This window comes from Cherax quadricarinatus, chromosome 28, assembly GCF_038502225.1.
Source record: "Cherax quadricarinatus isolate ZL_2023a chromosome 28, ASM3850222v1, whole genome shotgun sequence".
Taxonomy (NCBI): domain Eukaryota; kingdom Metazoa; phylum Arthropoda; class Malacostraca; order Decapoda; family Parastacidae; genus Cherax; species Cherax quadricarinatus.
In genome coordinates this window covers 3435153-3454576 of record NC_091319.1, presented here as the reverse complement: position 1 = coordinate 3454576, position 19424 = coordinate 3435153, and the positions used below count along the sequence as shown (strand labels likewise).

Sequence of the window (19424 nt, the reverse complement as noted above, 5' to 3'; positions counted from 1 at the left end):
GGCTTCTATAGGAAGTTGTGAGGGAGGCTGTATTTGATTTTCTTCATGGGTCTGGGATCTCCTGTCTGTCTTCTCCATCCCCTCTCTTTCCTCCTTTCGCCTTTGTACCATCTCTCTCAGTTTCTGCCTTTCTTCTTGTGTTCTGTCGCGATCGAGATACACCTTCCTGTATGCCGGCATGTCCCTTAATCGTGCTTTCTCCTGCAGGATCCTGTTCCGAGTCGCTTCTGCCTTGAAGGTCACTTTCACTGGCCGGGTTCTTTTTTTACAAACCCCTCTATTCTTCGAAAATTTTCCAGCTGGGTCATGTCGTCTTCTCCTATTGCTTTCATGATGCTTTCAATTGCTTTTTTTTCCCTTGTTTTCTTGCTTCATATGTTTCCCCTTCAACTTCCTGGAGCCCATACACAAAGACTGACCTCACCCTTTCATTCTCCCACTGCATATCCGTGTATCCCCTCATTTAATTTGATTTCCTCCACTGCAGCTTTCCTTTCTTCAGTTTCACTAGCTAATGCACTTGGGCTCAGTGGCCTGTCATTTTCCCTTCTCGGCTTTCCTTGGGTTCTGTTGTTGTCTGTTGGGGCCTCCATATAAAGCTTAGCTCTTTCATTTACTACATTCTCCTCTGACAGAGCTTCTCCATGCAGTTGTGCTCCTTCTTTCCCTACTGTCCCCTTATTTGTGGCTGAGGTAGCAGTCTCTGTTGTCAATCCCAAAATGTTCTTTAGTTCTTTAGGCTGTTTCAGATTTTTCAGTTCCTCTTCTAAACTCTGTATCCTAGCCTCTGCTGCTTTGACATGCACCTCCCACTTCCTGCTTTCCATATCTATCCTCTCTTCCATTCTCATGCTAAGTTCTTCTAGTTTCTTTTCCCATTCATGATCCCTTTTTATGAGCTCTGCTGCCCAATCTTCCTTTGCAGCTTCCTCCTCCTGTCCCTTGGTTTTTCTTGTTGCTCTCTGGCAACCCATTTTTGTTTTATCCTGATTGCCTCAGAGTGGGAAACCTATGTAGTTCTGCATGTTAGGTTAGCAGTGTGTATGTCAGAGTGTGGGGGGGGAGGTAGTGGAGGAACTGTGGCTTTGTGGGAGAGGAATGGGGAGGGGTGGGGAGGGGGAGGGTGAACGGGGGAGGGGAGGGTGAACGAGGGAGGGGAGGGATCAGGGGAAGTAGTGAGATGTCGGTGGTGAGGGGGGGAGTGTATGTGTGTGTGTGTGTAATTTTGTGTGGAATTATGTGTGAGTTTATTATGTACTGAAAGGTAGGTGGCTTGTGCGTTGTAATGTAGAGTCTCAGTGGTCCTTGGCTGCCCACAACTTCTTGTGACCTGACCCCCAACCTCCTGGGACTTGACCGGCACGTACTTACAGTGTGTGTGTGTGTGTGTGTGTGTGTGTGTGTGTGTGTGTGTGTGTGTGTGTACTCACCTAGTTGTACTCACCTAGTTGAGGTTGCGGGGGTCGAGTCCGAGCTCCTGGCCCCGCTTCTTCACTGATCGCTACTAGGTCACTCTCCCTGAGCCGTGAGCTTTATCATACCTCTGCTTAAAGCTATGTATGGATCCTGCCTCCACTACATCGCTTCCCAAACTATTCCACTTACTGACTACTCTGTGGCTGAAGAAATACTTCCTAACATCCCTGTGATTCATCTGTGTCTTCAGCTTCCAACTGTGTCCTCTTGTTACTGTGTCCAATCTCTGGAACATCCTGTCTTTGTCCACCTTGTCAATTCCTCTCAGTATTTTGTATGTCGTTATCATGTCCCCCCTATCTCTCCTGTCCTCCAGTGTCGTCAGGTTGATTTCCCTTAACCTCTCCTCGTAGGACATACCTCTTAGCTCTGGGACTAGTCTTGTTGCAAACCTTTGTGTGTGTGTGTGTGTGTATGTGTGTGTGTGTGTGTATGTATGTGTGTGTGTGTGTGTGTGTGTGTGTGTGTGTGTGTGTGTGTGTGTGTGTGTGTGTGTGTGTGTGTTTGTGTATGTGTGTGTGTGGTTTAGAAAGACACGTAAGCAAACACTATAACATATTTATTAGAAAATGTTTCGGTCCTGGGACGTTGATCAAGGTCCCAGGACCGAAACGTTTTCTAATAAATATGTTATAGTGTTTGCTTACGTGTCTTTCTAAACCAACTTGTCGGTATTTATTACCAAGGTTTATACCATGTGTGTGTGTATATATGTGTGTGTGTGTGTGTGTGTGTGTGTGTGTGTTTGTATTCGCCTAGTTAGTTACCATTTTGTCCTAGTACAGGTGTGTGTGTGTGTGTATGTGTGTATACATGTGCGTTCGTGTGTATGGGGGAGGTATGAGGGGGAGATACTGTTAATACATACCAGTAATTCTGGGTTATAAAAAGCGGAAATTGCTACTAGGGTCTAAAGCTTCTATGAGTGTCTGCCCTTGTGTGTGTGTGTGTGTGTGTGTGTGTGTGTGAGGGAGGGATGGTTAGGGGGGGTAGGTGGTGTGTGTGTGTGTAATTATGTGTCGAATTATGTGTGGGTTTATTATGTGTCTGAAAAGTAGGTGGCTTGTGCTTGGAGTGTAATGTGGATTCTCAGTGGTCGCTTGTGTCCACAACCTCTTGTGACCTGACCCCCACCCTCCTGGGACTTGACGCTCACCTACTTACAATGTTGCCAATGCTTGACCTTCCACCTAGCTTACAGTAAGTTACTCGCCTTGTTCAGCGGATTACCAGTTGCTATTCCTTATTGAATACTTGAGTGCCTATTCTTTATCGTGCTATGAGAGTTAGACCATTCACATTCAGCTTGGCGGTTAATTGGAACCTGGAACCCCACACCCAAACAACCACTCATAGGTGGATACAGTACTTGCAGTGCAGCTGTAGCAGCCTATAGATTGTCCAGCTCGATGTGACGTCCTGGCGTAGATCCACCTCAATTTCTTCTCTTTAATAATGTACCCTATTCACTGTATTTCTCTCACTGGTCACACGATTGTATCACTTTATTATCTTTCTTGGGTGACACTTGACAACGTCGCCTTACCACCCACACTAACCTGCCCAGTCTGCACCACCAAGTTTTTATTTTCTAGATCACTTACAAAATTGTGGCTCTCCCCACGCTTATGTGGCTCAGGCAGATTAAAAAACACTTCTAGGACTGTTCACTACCCTGACACGCTTTGCAACCCTTGCAGAACACTTGGGCAGCCCTCAAAAACACTTATATTCCCGGAGCACGGAAGGCGTGACTCGCGCGTGTGTGTGTGTGTGTGTGTGTGTGTGTGTACACTCACCTGTGTTCTACTGTGTGTGGTGACCTACAGGTACTGGTGTGGTGGTGATCCGTCTGGTGGACGTGAATGACAATTCTCCCAGACTGGAACGTTCACTGTGGGAGGTGGAGACGGAGGAGACCTGGGGCTCTGAACCTCCACACAACTCCACCATCCTCCACATCTCTGTCACCGACACCGACACGTCAAACTACTTCTTCTACAGGGTGAGGCACTCTTGGGTGAGGCACTCTTGAGTGAGGCACTCTTGGGTGAGGCCCTCTTGGGTGAGGCACTGCTGGATGAGGCACTGTTGAGTGAATCACTTCTGCTGGCAGGGGTAACAGATAATGTGGATCTAGGTAGGTGAAGAAATTACAGGTTTATGGCTGGTCAGTTGAGTTCACAGAGCAGAAACTGACCAGAATTGTAATGATTTTTTTTATATATTTATATAAATTTCTGCAGAAGCTGAAGTTGAGGCCAGTGGGTGGGGCTGGATCTCTCCTGCAGGTGATGTTGTGGTCACCTGACGGTGTTAACATGGTATCTCTGCAGGTGGTGGAGGCCAGTGGGTGGGGGCTGCGTCTCTCCTGCAGGTGATGTTGTGGTCACCTGAAGGTGCTAACATGGTGTCTCTGCAGGTGGTGGAGGCCAGTGGATGGGGCTGGATCTCTCCTGCAGGTGATGTTGTGGTCACCTGACGGTGCTAATATGGTGTCTCTGCAGGTGGTGGAGGCCAGTGGGTGGGGCTGGATCTCTCCTGCAGGTGATGTTGTGGTCACCTGACGGTGCTAACATGGTGTCTCTGCAGGTGGTGGAGGACAGTGGGTGGGGATGGATCTCTCCTGCAGGTGATGTTGTGGTCACCTGACGGTGCTAACATGGTGTCTCTGCAGGAGGTGGAGGCCAGTGGGTGGGGCTGGGTCTCTCCTGCAGGTGATGTTGTGGTCACCTGACGGTGCTAACATGGTGTCTCTGCAGGTGGTGGAGGCCAGTGGATGGGGCTGGATCTCTCCTGCAGGTGATGTTGTGGTCACCTGACGGTGCTAACATGGTATCTCTGCAGGTGGTGGAGGCCAGTGGATGGGGCTGGATCTCTCCTGCAGGTGATGTTGTGGTCACCTGACGGTGCTAACACGGTGTCTCTGCAGGTGGTGGAGGCCAGTGGGTGGGGCTGGATCTCTCCTGCAGGTGATGTTGTGGTCAACTGACGGTGCTAACATGGTATCTCTGCAGGTGGTGGAGGCCAGTGGATGGGGCTGGATCTCTCCTGCAGGTGATGTTGTGTTCACCTGACGGTGCTAACATGGTGTCTCTGCAGGTGGTGGAGGCCAGTGGGTGGGGATGGATCTCTCCTGCAGGTGATGTTGTGGTCACCTGACGGTGCTAACATGGTGTGTCTGCAGGTGGTGGAGGCCAGTGGATGGGGCTGGATCTCTCCTGCAGGTGATGTTGTGGTCACCTGACGGTGCTAACATGGTGTGTCTGCAGGTGGTGGAGGCCAGTGGATGGGGCTGGATCTCTCCTGCAGGTGATGTTGTGGTCACCTGACGGTGCTAACATGGTGTCTCTGCAGGTGGTGGAGGCCAGTGGGTGGGGCTGGATCTCTCCTGCAGGTGATGTTGTGGTCAACTGACGGTGCTAACATGGTATCTCTGCAGGTGGTGGAGGCCAGTGGGTGGGGATGGATCTCTCCTGCAGGTGATGTTGTGGTCACCTGACGGTGCTAACATGGTGTGTCTGCAGGTGGTGGAGGCCAGTGGATGGGGCTGGATCTCTCCTGCAGGTGATGTTGTGGTCACGTGAAGGTGCTAACATGGTGTGTCTGCAGGTGGTGGAGGCCAGTGGGTGGGGCTGGGTCTCTCCTGCAGGTGATGTTGTGGTCACGTGAAGGTGCTAACATGGTGTGTCTGCAGGTGGTGGAGGCCAGTGGGTGGGGCTGGGTCTCTCCTGCAGGTGATGTTGTGGTCACGTGACGGTGCTAACATGGTGTGTCTGCAGGTGGTGGAGGCCAGTGGGTGGGGCTGGGTCTCTCCTGCAGGTGATGTTGTGGTCACGTGAAAGTGCTAACATGGTGTGTCTGCAGGTGGTGGAGGCCAGTGGATGGGGGCTGGGTCTCTCCTGCAGGTGATGTTGTGGTCACGTGAAGGTGCTAACATGGTGTGTCTGCAGGTGGTGGAGGCCAGTGGGTGGGGCTGGGTCTCTCCTGCAGGTGATGTTGTGGTCACCTGACGGTGCTAACATGGTGTGTCTGCAGGTGGTGGAGGCCAGTGGATGGGGCTGGGTCTCTCCTGCAGGTGATGTTGTGGTCACCTGACGGTGCTAACATGGTGTCTCTGCAGGTGGTGGAGGCCAGTGGATGGGGCTGGATCTCTCCTGCAGGTGATGTTGTGTTCACCTGACGGTGCTAACATGGTGTCTCTGCAGGTGGTGGAGGCCAGTGGGTGGGGCTGGATCTCTCCTGCAGGTGATGTTGTGTTCACCTGACGGTGCTAACATGGTGTCTCTGCAGGTGGTGGAGGCCAGTGGATGGGGCTGGATCTCTCCTGCAGGTGATGTTGTGTTCACCTGACGGTGCTAACATGGTGTGTCTGCAGGTGGTGGAGGCCAGTGGATGGGGCTGGGTCTCTCCTGCAGGTGATGTTGTGGTCACGTGAAGGTGCTAACATGGTGTGTCTGCAGGTGGTGGAGGCCAGTGGGTGGGGCTGGGTCTCTCCTGCAGGTGATGTTGTGGTCACGTGAAGGTGCTAACATGGTGTGTCTGCAGGTGGTGGAGGCCAGTGGGTGGGGCTGGATCTCTCCTGCAGGTGATGTTGTGGTCACGTGAAGGTGCTAACATGGTGTGTCTGCAGGTGGTGGAGGCCAGTGGATGGGGCTGGGTCTCTCCTGCAGGTGATGTTGTGGTCACGTGAAGGTGCTAACATGGTGTGTCTGCAGGTGGTGGAGGCCAGTGGATGGGGCTGGATCTCTCCTGCAGGTGATGTTGTGGTCACGTGAAGGTGCTAACATGGTGTGTCTGCAGGTGGTGGAGGCCAGTGGATGGGGCTGGGTCTCTCCTGCAGGTGATGTTGTGGTCACGTGAAGGTGCTAACATGGTGTGTCTGCAAGTGGTGGAGGCCAGTGGATGGGGCTGGATCTCTCCTGCAGGTGATGTTGTGGTCACGTGAAGGTGCTAACATGGTGTGTCTGCAGGTGGTGGAGGCCAGTGGATGGGGCTGGATCTCTCCTGCAGGTGATGTTGTGGTCACCTGACGGTGCTAACATGGTGTGTCTGCAGGTGGTGGAGGCCAGTGGGTGGGGCTGGATCTCTCCTGCAGGTGATGTTGTGGTCACCTGACGGTGCTAACATGGTGTCTCTGCAGGTGGTGGAGGCCAGTGGGTGGGGCTGGATCTCTCCTGCAGGTGATGTTGTGGTCACGTGAAGGTGCTAACATGGTGTGTCTGCAGGTGGTGGAGGCCAGTGGATGGGGCTGGATCTCTCCTGCAGGTGATGTTGTGGTCACCTGACGGTGCTAACATGGTGTCTCTGCAGGTGGTGGAGGCCAGTGGGTGGGGCTGGATCTCTCCTGCAGGTGATGTTGTGGTCACGTGAAGGTGCTAACATGGTGTGTCTGCAGGTGGTGGAGGCCAGTGGATGGGGCTGGGTCTCTCCTGCAGGTGATGTTGTGGTCACCTGACGGTGCTAACATGGTGTCTCTGCAGGTGGTGGAGGCCAGTGGGTGGGGCTGGATCTCTCCTGCAGGTGATGTTGTGGTCACGTGAAGGTGCTAACATGGTGTGTCTGCAGGTGGTGGAGGCCAGTGGGTGGGGCTGGATCTCTCCTGCAGGTGATGTTGTGGTCACGTGAAGGTGCTAACATGGTGTGTCTGCAGGTGGTGGAGGCCAGTGGGTGGGGCTGGGTCTCTCCTGCAGGTGATGTTGTGTTCACCTGACGGTGCTAACATGGTGTGTCTGCAGGTGGTGGAGGCCAGTGGATGGGGCTGGGAGCACTTCAGCATCAGGACGGTGGGATCAGAGGGACACATCTTCGCCACTCAGACTCTGGACTATGAAGATGAAACTCACCGTCGAGGCTTCAAGTTCATGGTGCAAGTGACTGACAAGGTGAGTCCAGGCTTCAAGTTCATGGTGCAGGTGACTGACAAGGTGAGTCCAGGCTTCAAGTTCATGGTGCAGGTGACTGACAAGGTGAGTCCAGGCTTCAAGTTCATGGTGCAGGTGACTGACAAGGTGAGTCCAGGCTTCAAGTTCATGGTGCAGGTGACTGACAAGGTGAGTCCAGGCTTCAAGTTCATGGTGCAGGTGACTGACAAGGTGAGTCCAGGCTTCAAGTTCATGGTGCAGGTGACTGACAAGGTGAGTCCAGGCTTCAAGTTCATGGTGCAGGTGACTGACAAGGTGAGTCCAGGCTTCAAGTTCATGGTGCAAGTGACTGACAAGGTGAGTCCAGGCTTCAAGTTCATGGTGCAAGTGACTGACAAGGTGAGTCCAGGCTTCAAGTTCATGGTGCAAGTGACTGACAAGGTGAGTCCAGGCTTCAAGTTCATGGTGCAGGTGACTGACAAGGTGAGTCCAGGCTTCAAGTTCATGGTGCAGGTGACTGACAAGGTGAGTCCAGGCTTCAAGTTCATGGTGCAAGTGACTGACAAGGTGAGTCCAGGCTTTAAGTTCATGGTGCAGGTGACTGACAAGGTGAGTCCAGGCTTCAAGTTCATGGTGCAGGTGACTGACAAGGTGAGTCCAGGCTTCAAGTTCATGGTGCAAGTGACTGACAAGGTGAGTCCAGGCTTCAAGTTCATGGTGCAAGTGACTGACAAGGTGAGTCCAGGCTTCAAGTTCATGGTGCAGGTGACTGACAAGGTGAGTCCAGGCTTTAAGTTCATGGTGCAGGTGACTGACAAGGTGAGTCCAGGCTTCAAGTTCATGGTGCAGGTGACTGACAAGGTGAGTCCAGGCTTCAAGTTCATGGTGCAAGTGACTGACAAGGTGAGTCCAGGCTTCAAGTTCATGGTGCAAGTGACTGACAAGGTGAGTCCAGGCTTCAAGTTCATGGTGCAAGTGACTGACAAGGTGAGTCCAGGCTTCAAGTTCATGGTGCAAGTGACTGACAAGGTGAGTCCAGGCTTCAAGTTCATGGTGCAAGTGACTGACAAGGTGAGTCCAGGCTTCAAGTTCATGGTGCAGGTGACTGACAAGGTGAGTCCAGGCTTCAAGTTCATGGTGCAAGTGACTGACAAGGTGAGTCCAGGCTTCAAGTTCATGGTGCAGGTGACTGACAAGGTGAGTCCAGGCTTCAAGTTCATGGTGCAAGTGACTGACAAGGTGAGTCCAGGCTTCAAGTTCATGGTGCAAGTGACTGACAAGGTGAGTCCAGGCTTCAAGTTCATGGTGCAGGTGACTGACAAGGTGAGTCCAGGCTTCAGGTTCATGGTGCAAGTGACTGACAAGGTGAGTCCAGGCTTCAAGTTCATGGTGCAGGTGACTGACAAGGTGAGTCCAGGCTTCAAGTTCATGGTGCAGGTGACTGACAAGGTGAGTCCAGGCTTCAAGTTCATGGTGCAAGTGACTGACAAGGTGAGTCCAGGCTTCAAGTTCATGGTGCAAGTGACTGACAAGGTGAGTCCAGGCTTCAAGTTCATGGTGCAGGTGACTGACAAGGTGAGTCCAGGCTTCAAGTTCATGGTGCAGGTGACTGACAAGGTGAGTCCAGGCTTCAAGTTCATGGTGCAGGTGACTGACAAGGTGAGTCCAGGCTTCAAGTTCATGGTGCAGGTGACTGACAAGGTGAGTCCAGGCTTCAAGTTCATGGTGCAGGTGACTGACAAGGTGAGTCCAGTCTTCAAGTTCATGGTGCAAGTGACTGTACCATAAACTACCATGATAGTACTACAATAACGTAACTACCACAATAGTACTACAATAATGTAACTACCATCCAGATACTACTATAAACTAACAAGGTCAAACTTGTTAGTTAATCTGACTGGACTAGTGCTCCACCAGTGGTGCTTTACCTCTGGTGCTCCACAAGTGGTTTTCTTCTATTGGTACTCAACCTGTGAGGTTTCCCCGCTGAGGCTCCATCTCTTATGGTGCCTTATTGGTGCACCACCACTGGAGCCTCACTACTGGTGCTCCACCACTGAAGCCTCACTATTGGTGCTCCACCACTGGAGCCTCACTACTGGTGCTCCACCACTGGTCACTGTCTATCCCCCAGGGACGCGGGGGGTGGAGGGACGCACGTCACATGGACGCAGCCTGGGTCACCGTCCGTCTGAAGGACGTCAACGACAACCCGCCCCAGTTCCACCGTCCTCACGCCCACGTTACTGTGAGGGAGGACGCCCACCCTGGCACCCTCCTGGCTGCCCTCCCCGCCCACGACCCTGATATGGTGAGTACACCCACAGCAACACGCCCACGACCCTGATATGGTGAGTACACCCACAGCAACACGCCCACGACTGCTTTAACTTCACACGCACATCCTTGACCCACCGAACTGATATCTGTTATTGCCTAGACAGTTACTGGAGGGAGGGAAACAAGATACAAGAAGTGTAATTCCAGCAGCGAGTCAGCGTCCTAACAACAAGTGCTGTGATCCAGAAAGTTCAATTACCGCCTAACGTTTCCAGCCTCGCACATTTGACCAAGGCAGCAGGTGTTTTAAACACGTCTCCTCTCACGTAACATCTGAACTTTTTATGAACACCGAGAGGCGTGTATCTATCAGTGTATATACATCGAGAGGTGTGTATCTATCAGTGTATATACACCGTGAGGTGTGTATTTCTCAGTATATATACACTGAGATATGTCACGATGCCAAAACGACCACATTCCTCTAGCTTCCTAACCAGCTTGTTTCACGCATGTAAATGTTATACATGGAGGTACAGTGAAAGGATGGATACACAATGATACCGTAGAAGTGAGACACAGCGTGAACAAAGAATCACAAATAATAACGAAAGAGAAGCACAGTGTAGTATGGTTGGCACAGTGAATATACAAACAGAATTGCAATGTGGCTGCTGAAAAAATGGTTGCAACAAAAACTTTGGCTTCAAAGAGGAGAAAAAGTATAAGAATGTCGTAGGTTCAATGAGCAGTACGCTAATTATTTTTTTTTTTTTGTTTTAGTTTTTGCTCTTTGCAACGACAAAGTCAGTGTCCTGATATGCAACGAACGTGTGTCTATTTTTAAGTACAGTGTCAAAAGCCACTACGAATCAGTCACAAGAACCACTCATTGTTCCAGGGAAAAGTAAGAACTAACAAGATCACTTCAGTTTATTGATCTACGAACTCAATTATAATTGTAATGAACGACCGTCGATGAATGAACTAAAGATGGGCTGGAAGCTGGGGGCCACATTTCGAGCCTCCCGTCCACCTTCCTATAGATCTATGTCTCAACAGCAAAATATTTTTAAGAGGCACAGTAGTGAAAATGTTACTCAGGAGTGAGCCATCACGAAGCTGACGGAGAGTCTGCGAAGTGCACGGGAAAGGTAGTGGAAGAAATGTGGCTGGACGCGGTTTCTCGAACAAGAAATGTTAGGGTATCTGCACCGAGAATCACCAGGAATGTTGATGACATGGGAGGAAGAGATGTGTAATATCTTGAATAACTAAAATATGCATTTTAAAACATTTTTTAAGAAGACAGTGGCTTCAGTCCAATGCAGAGAAAGATGGAAGACGAGGAGGAATTTGAAGTAATCAGCCCCTTATGCTGTAGTCGATGTGTTTGGTCCATCAGTCTTGACAGGATTGATTAACTCTAAGCTGAGGGACTGATTACTTCAAACTCCTCGTCTTCTACCTTTCTCTGTATAGGACTGAAGAAGCCACATGATCCTAAAATGATCTGCTTTTGCATTTTTAAGTATATATTCTGAATCAATATAGCAAATAGTACCCCAGGTGTAATTTTAAGTAATTTTGAAAATTAGGCCGAAAATAGCCAAAAACGTTGAACATTCAGGGATTTTATGGGGGCGAAAAAAACTTTTTCTCTCAAAATGGAAAATGGTCATGATGACATTGTTTGTTGGATTAATTGCTCCCCAAAAACATGAAAAAATCCTGTATATACAGCTTTCATTGAAGGTTATGAGAGTTTTTATAAGATAAATTATACAATATAGGGCGCCCCTAACAGAGAAGAATCAGACAAGAGAAAACAGCCTTTTATCATGCTAAAATCGTCACTTTTTATATTTTTAAGTGTATATTCATAAGTAGCATTAAAAATAATTATAATGCAGTGTTTTTTTTTGGGTAATGCTTAGTTATTTTTCATAATTTATGGTTATTTTTCTTAATCAGTTATTTCTCGTAATTTTTAGTCATTTCTCGTCATTTTTGATAACTTTCAGTTATTTTTCGTAATTTTTAGTTATTTTTCATGATTTTTAGTTATTTTCCGTAATGAATAGTGTTAATGGAAATATTACCTTCCTATTCTAGGTATTACCGGGAAAGCTTTTCAACTTGTAATATTTATATGGGTCATAGACTCTAATTTAGAAAATACGGAGATGTGTCAAGCGAGAGTCCGAAATTACTGCTAAAGATTAATTAGTAATGGAGAGTATATCCGTGAGTAAAGTTAACCTGAGAGTAACAGCACTGAGAGTAACAGCACTGAGAGTAACAACACTGAGAGTAACAACACTGAGAGTAACAACACTGAGAGTAACAACACTGAGAGTAACAACACTGAGAGTAACAGCACTGAGAGTAACAACACTGAGAGTAACAACACTGAGAGTAACAACACTGAGAGTAACAACACTGAGAGTAACAACACTGAGAGTAACAACACTGAGAGTAACAACACTGAGAGTAACAACACTGAGAGTAACAACACTGAGAGTAACAACACTGAGTAACAACACTGAGAGTAACAACACCGAGAGTAACAACACCGAGAGTAACAACACTGAGAGTAACAACACTGAGAGTAACAACACTGAGAGTAACAACACTGAGAGTAACAACACTGAGAGTAACAACACTGAGAGTAACAACACTGAGAGTAACAACACTGAGAGTAACAACAACACTTCGTGTATGTGTATGTTCATTTAATTCAGAAATATTTGCGTTGAAGGGCGACACTCTTGCTCAGTTCCCACCACTACATTTTCCTCCCTGGTAATTAACGCTGATTTAAATTACAAACAAACTGAGAAGTGTGACAGTCGATGTTGGAGGGAACATGACTGGGAGTTAAACTTGTCTTGATGCAAGAAATAACAGAATCTATTTCAAAACTGAACACTGAACTCATGAAATTTTCACTACATGATTCGCCATCAGGCTTTGTGTAGTATGATTCGGCAGTTCGAAAACGTGATGAGTGTTATTGTGTCAGGCATAAATTTTACTAAGTATAATGACCTGAAACATCGACAATTTCAAAGTTTCTGGTCTGTCATAAAGGGAGACTCTGGGGATGTGTTGAACCTTGCAGAGGTCAGGTAGTTGAGCGGAGGTTAGGGTTCTTAAACGATTTTTTATCCCCGTTGCGTCATGTAAGTGACATCTCACTGGGAAAGGAGATCAAGAAACATTTTCTGACCCTGAATGGGTTTAGGACCTAACTTTCATGAGTGACGAAGGAGAACACTTGCATACTTTGAATCTAAGTTAGCTGAGTGAAGGAAAACTGGTGACTGATATGAATGCTGAGGTGAGAACTTTCAAGCGAAGGATAAATGCTTGAGAAGGAGGTAACTGAGGGCGTTCCACCAGTACCCAAAGTCATCATACCACGAAACCAGTGAAAACCTGATGTCATATCATTGCTCTTACCCTGAGAGCCCTTGGACTTGCCCCTCACGTATATCTCAGGGATACCTGCTCTATCCCTCACACCTCCTGTAAAACGAACATTGTACTATCAGTATCCACATAAAATCTGATGTTCTGACAGCAGCAACACCCATTTTCACCTTCCAGCAAACAGTAACTCCCCCATATATGAGGTCAAAGGGCACCAGAATTATATTAAAACAAATACACAATTGCTTTAAATTCTTTTTTCCTTGTATTTTCAGAGAGTCGTTTTTGCTGCCCTATTTTGTCAGGCAGATTTCAGCGTCATTACAGACAACGACTTTCCAATAACAATGTGTAGACGGCATTCGACCGCCTCGGCAAAATCTGGCCAGAACCAATATGCAGTTTTATTTTTTGATGTCTGGTACACGAGGCCGAGACACGAGGAGCTTCCTGCGCTAGAGGTAGATAGGTGCAGGAGAGAGGTGTAGGATAGAAGTGTAGGATAGAGGTGTAGGATACAGATGAAGGATATAACACTTATGTCATAGCTGAAAGAAGAAGACTTTTGACTTTTATTTTTACTATATATATATATATATATATATATATATATATATATATATATATATATATATATATATATATATATATATATATATATATATATATATATGCAAAACAACCACTCTGAAAGAATAGAGAAATTCCAAGCGCTTTCGTGACTACTCACATTATCAAGGAACTATAATGTGAGTAGTCACGAAAGCGCTTGGAATTTCTCTATTCTTTCAGAGGGGTTGTTTTGCATATTCTGAAATCATCTGTTTACTGTGATCTTATTGCGTATATATATATATATATATATATATATATATATATATATATATATATATATATATATATATATATATATATATATATATATATATATATATATATATATATATATATATATATATATAGATAGATATATTGAGACAATGAATAAAATGTTAACTGTGCAAGATATATGTTAAAATTTAGTACTCATAAAAAGGGTAAGGGGAAGTGCCTTTTTTGGCCAGTAAAGGACTCATACTCAAAGAAATAGAGCTATTCTCCTTTTCCTTGGCTCTAAGTTGAGCTTATTACTTCCTTGTGAATATAATAATAAGAGCAATAATAATTATATTAACAATGATGATAATAGTAATAATAATAATAATAATAATAATAATAAGAAGAAGAAGAAGAAGAAGAAGAAGAAGAAGAAGAAGAAGAAGAAGAAGAAGAAGAAGAAGAAGAAGAAGAAGAAGAAGAAGAAAAAACAAAAAAAAAGAAGAAGAAGAAGAAGAAGAAGAAGAAGAAGAAGAAGAAGAAGAAGAAGAAGAAGAAGAAGAAGAAGAAGAAGAAGAAGGAGAATTCATAACAATTAATAGTGATCAAATTCTATATCCCAGTTTCTTTGTAAACTGTCAGTGTACTTACCAGTTCAGTCTCTGTTGGAGTCCTCGTCAAACTCTCCCGCAGTTGTCTCTCTCAAGTGTCTCCCTCAAGTGTCTCCCTCAAGTGTCTCCCTCAAGTGTCTCCCTCAAGTGTCTCCCTCAAGTGACTCCCTCAAGTGACTCCCTCTATTACATCAACATAATATGCGTCCCACCATGAGAACTGATGATTGTATATTTCTATACTAGGGGGGGAGAGGTGTATGATTTTTCCCAAGTAGGGGAGACAGGTGGGTGATCATCCATAGCAGATACATGATTTCAAAAGATATTTGAGTGGTAAAAATTGATGTGTGTGTGTGTGTGTGTGTGTGTGTGTGTGTGTGTGTGTGTGTGTGTGTGTGTGTGTGTGTGTGTGTGTGTGTACTCACTTAATTGTGCTTGCAGGGGTCGAGACTCAGCTCCTGGCCCCGCCTCTTCACTGATCACTACTAGGTCCTCTCTCTCTCTGTTTCCTGAGCCTTGTCATACCTCGTCTTAAAACTGTGTATGGTGTGCGTGTGCATGTATGTACTCACCTATTTGTGGTTGCAGGGGTCGAATCTTAGCTCCTGGAATGTGTGTGTGTGTGTGTGTGTGTGTGTGTGTGTGTGTGTGCCAGTAGAGCAGTCAATGTTGAAGCCAGGGCTCATAACATCCATGTTAAACCACTTAACATTGATGTAGATCTAATTAACCTGGACATGCAGCCTGTTGGAGTAAACACTAACCTCCTCCTCCTCCTCCACCTCCTCCTCCTCCTCCTCCTCCTCCTCCTCCTCCTCCTCCTCCTCCTCCTCCTCCTCCTCCTCCTCCTCCTCCTCCCCCTCCTCCTCCACCTCTTCCCGCCTCCACACAACTCACGTTAACCAAATTATTGTAAGTTTCTATAGAACAACCAGACTTATTACAAAATGGTCCGAGTCTGACCAAAATGTCGTTATAGGTTGTTTGTGTACAATGGGCTTCTGTATGCTTTCCTGTACTCCTTTTCTGTACTCGCATTCCTGTACTCGCACTCTTGTACTAACGTTTCTGGACTCGCACTCTTGTACTAACGTTCCTGGACTCGCACTCTCGTACTCGCGTTCCTGGATTCGCACTCTTGTACTCGCATTCCTGTACTCGCACTCTTGTACTAACGTTCCCGGACTCGCACTCTTTTACTCGCGTTCCTGGATTCGCACTCTCGTACTCGCATTCCTGTACTCGCACTCTTGTACTAACGTTCCCGGACTCGCACTCTTTTACTCGCGTTCCTGGATTCGCACTCTTGTACTCGCGTTCCTGGATTTGCACTCTTATACTCGCGTTCCTGGATTCGCACTCTTGTACTCGCGTTCCTGGATTTGCACTCTTATACTCGCGTTCCTGGATTCGCACTCTTGTACTCGCGTTCCTGGATTTGCACTCTTATACTCGCGTTCCTGGATTCGCACTCTTGTACTCGCGTTCCTGGATTTGCACTCTTGTACGCGCATACCTGGACTCGCTAACTGCGTCAACGGTAGTTTCTTTTTCACCCATAAAGAATATTTTGTTTAGGAACTCTTAGAAAGTCAGATGAAGGCGACTACTGGCGAGGTGACAGAAGCTTTACAGTCACCGTAATTCACTGTTGACTTCGGGTGAAAGTGTCTGGCGACCGTACAACGTAAAGGGGACACAAGACTGTCTCCTGAAACCGTTCTCTGGGGGGAGGAAGAAGAGGAAGAAGAGGAAGAAGAGGAAGAAGAGGAAGAAGAGGAAGAAGAGGAAGAAGAGGAAGAAGAGGAGTAGCAGTAGGGAGAAGAGTAGGAGGAGACGAAGGGTGGTGTCGTGGGTAAAAGGCACAAACTTCTGCATACAGATCACTGCTACACTCAAGTCCAAGCATTTCGTAAGCAAATCACGAGATTCATTTTAATGTAAATTTCGGAGTCGTCTCGAGTGTAATAATAAATTCATGTGTTGTACGAATTTTTTTTAAGGCTATGTACCCCCTCCCTCCCAAAAAATATATATCAAGTGCAAAAACAGTACAGTTTTTGTACTGTCTTTTTCAAGGAGCAGTCATAGTGGTGGACAAATTTGCATACTTATAACATGGGGAAATGGACGCGTTGTTAATTCCCTTCCAAGATCTGTGAGAGGCAATGTGAAGATATATGTGTATGTGTGTGTGTAAGCGTGTGTGTGTGTGTGCATGTGTGTGTGTGTGTGTGTGTGTGTGTGTGTGTGTATGTGTGTGTGTGTGTGTGTGTGTATGTGTGTGTGTGTAATTTTATAAAGATATGTACATATTCTGATATAATAATAATATGAATATTGGAAACATAATGTGACGAGGTAGAGAAGAGAATGAGACAGACAGACAGACAGACAGACAGACAGACAGACAGACAGACAGACAGACGTAGGTACAATTGCCATCAAATATCACCCGTCATACTTGTTACTGTGCATATTGAAATTCCTGACAGCTAATTGTGTTTGTATATGTAATATTCCAGCACCCAGAGTGTGTATATGAACACACACGCACACACACACACACACACACACACACACACACACACACACACACACACACACACACACACACACACACAAGAGAGAGAGAGGGGTGGGTGGATTGCATTTTCTTAGACTGCAAGAAGGCGTTTGACACAGTGCCACACAAGAGATTAGTGCAAAAACTGGAGGACCAAGCAGGGATAACAGGGAAGGCACTACAATGGATCAGGGAATACTTGTCAGGAAGACAGCAGCGAGTAATGGTACGAGGCGAGGTGTCAGAGTGGGCACCTGTGACCAGCGGGGTCCCACAGGGGTCAGTCCTAGGACCAGTGCTGTTTCTGGTATTTGTGAATGACATGACGGAAGGAATAAACTCCGAGGTGTCACTGTTTGCAGATGACGTGAAGTTGATGAGAAGAATTCATTCGATCGAAGACCAGGCAGAAATACAAAGGGATCTGGACAGGCTGCAGACCTGGTCCAGCAACTGGCTCCTGGAGTTCAATCCCACCAAGTGCAAAGTCATGAGGATTGGGGAAGGGCAAAGAAGACCGCAGATGGAGTACAGTCTAGGGGGTCAGAGACTGCAAACATCACTCAAGGAAAAAGATCTTGGGGTGAGTATAACACCAGGCACATCTCCTGAAGCGCACATCAACCAAATAACTGCTGCAGCATATGGGCGCCTAGCAAACCTCAGAACAGCATTCCGACATCTTAATAAGGAATCGTTCAGGACCCTGTACACCGTATACGTTAGGCCCATAGTGGAGTATGCGGCACCAGTTTGGAAGCCACACCTAGCCAAGCATGTAAAGAAACTAGAGAAAGTGCAAAGGTTTGCAACAAGACTAGTCCCAGAGCTAAGACGTATGTCCTATGAGGAGAGGTTAAGGGAAATCAACCTGACGACACTGGAGGACAGGAGAGATAGGGGGGACATGATAACGACTTACAAAATACTGAGAGGAATTGACAAGGTGGACAAAGACAGGATGTTCCAGAGACTGGACACAGTAACAAGGGGACACAGTTGGAAGTTGAAGACACAGATGAATCAAAGGGATGTTAGGAAGTATTTCTTCAGCCACAGAGTAGTCAGGAAGTGGAATAGTTTGGGAAGCGATGTAGTGGAGTCAGGATCCAGGGAGAGTGACCTAGTAGCGACCAGTGAAGAGGCGGGGCCAGGAGCTTGGACTCGACCCCTGCAACCTTAACTAGGTGAGTACAACTAGGTGAGTACACACACACACACACACACACACACACACACACACACACACACACACACATACACACACACACACACACACACACACACACACACACACAAGCACTGAAGCTGTGTGTATATAAATATATATGGTAGCATTCAAGTATATTTGTTTATTTGTAGTACATGTATTAAACATGTGAGCACATGTTGTGTGGCCAGGGTGGAGAAGGTGTTGTGGACTACCACCTGGAGGGAGCCTGGGGAGCTCTCAGCGTCGACTCTGAAGGAGCAGTAACCTTAAGACGTGGACTGGACCGCGAGGCTCCTGACGGGGCTATAGGTGTGGCCAGGATCGTGGGCGTGGACCGTGGGCGGCCGCCCCTCACTGCCACTGCCACCCTCACCATCACTGTCACTGACGTCAACGACAGTCCACCAGTACTGCTGCCACCCACACTCTTCCATGTGACGGAAGGTGCCGCCCCCACACTCCTGGGTGCCCTTACTGCCACGGACCACGACGTGTGGGCACTGGGCCATGGCCCGCCCTTCAACCTCTCCCTGGCGCCCACCAACCCCGCCCACGTCCTCGCCCACATAGCACTCAAGTTCGACCCTCGTGAGTACATTATATTTCCTCACTGATTTCCATACCACATAAAAAAAATTAATACACTCATTTCTTTTAATCAGAATTAAATAGCCTTTAGTACACACATATTTTATTGCTGTTGTGTATGTAAATTCATTCAGAAATATTTGAGACACTTCCATATTACGAATTTGTTAATAAATTTTAGATCCGATCTCGGTTCGGTGAATTAAAAAAAAAATTCTCAGTTACAAACTTTGGACAAAGTCTATTCATTATTCTAATTCATTTTGTTATTATTTAACATCAAAAATCTTTCATATATTAAAAGAATCAGATATATGCAATGTATATCTCTGTATAATAGACACTGGTATATACACATTGTGTTTGTTTATGCAACAAACACAATGCACTTGGTCACTGTTAATGATCAAGTGCATTAAGGACTTAATGACCATCTGGTAGTTATTAGTCCTTAAACATAATAGAGTAATGAAAATAATAAGGAAAAAAAATACGGTATCTGCAATCTGTGCAAAGTAACTTTCTTCATTCCGTAATTTGGAGGACGTTTGATCTCAAGATTTTCTCAC

General features: G+C 46.8%; 1 protein-coding gene across 1 annotated transcript in view; it reads left to right on the top strand.

Annotated features, from left to right (window-relative positions):
• LOC128693148 (neural-cadherin) overlaps positions 1-19424 on the top strand; it is a 91460-nt gene that overhangs the window by 40127 nt on the left and 31909 nt on the right. The window contains exons 10-13 of the mRNA XM_070089561.1: positions 3306-3481; positions 7215-7361; positions 9478-9654; positions 18456-18855. Of these exons, the coding sequence (XP_069945662.1) occupies positions 3306-3481; positions 7215-7361; positions 9478-9654; positions 18456-18855 (900 nt within the window). The remainder of the gene's footprint in view (positions 1-3305; positions 3482-7214; positions 7362-9477; positions 9655-18455; positions 18856-19424) is intronic.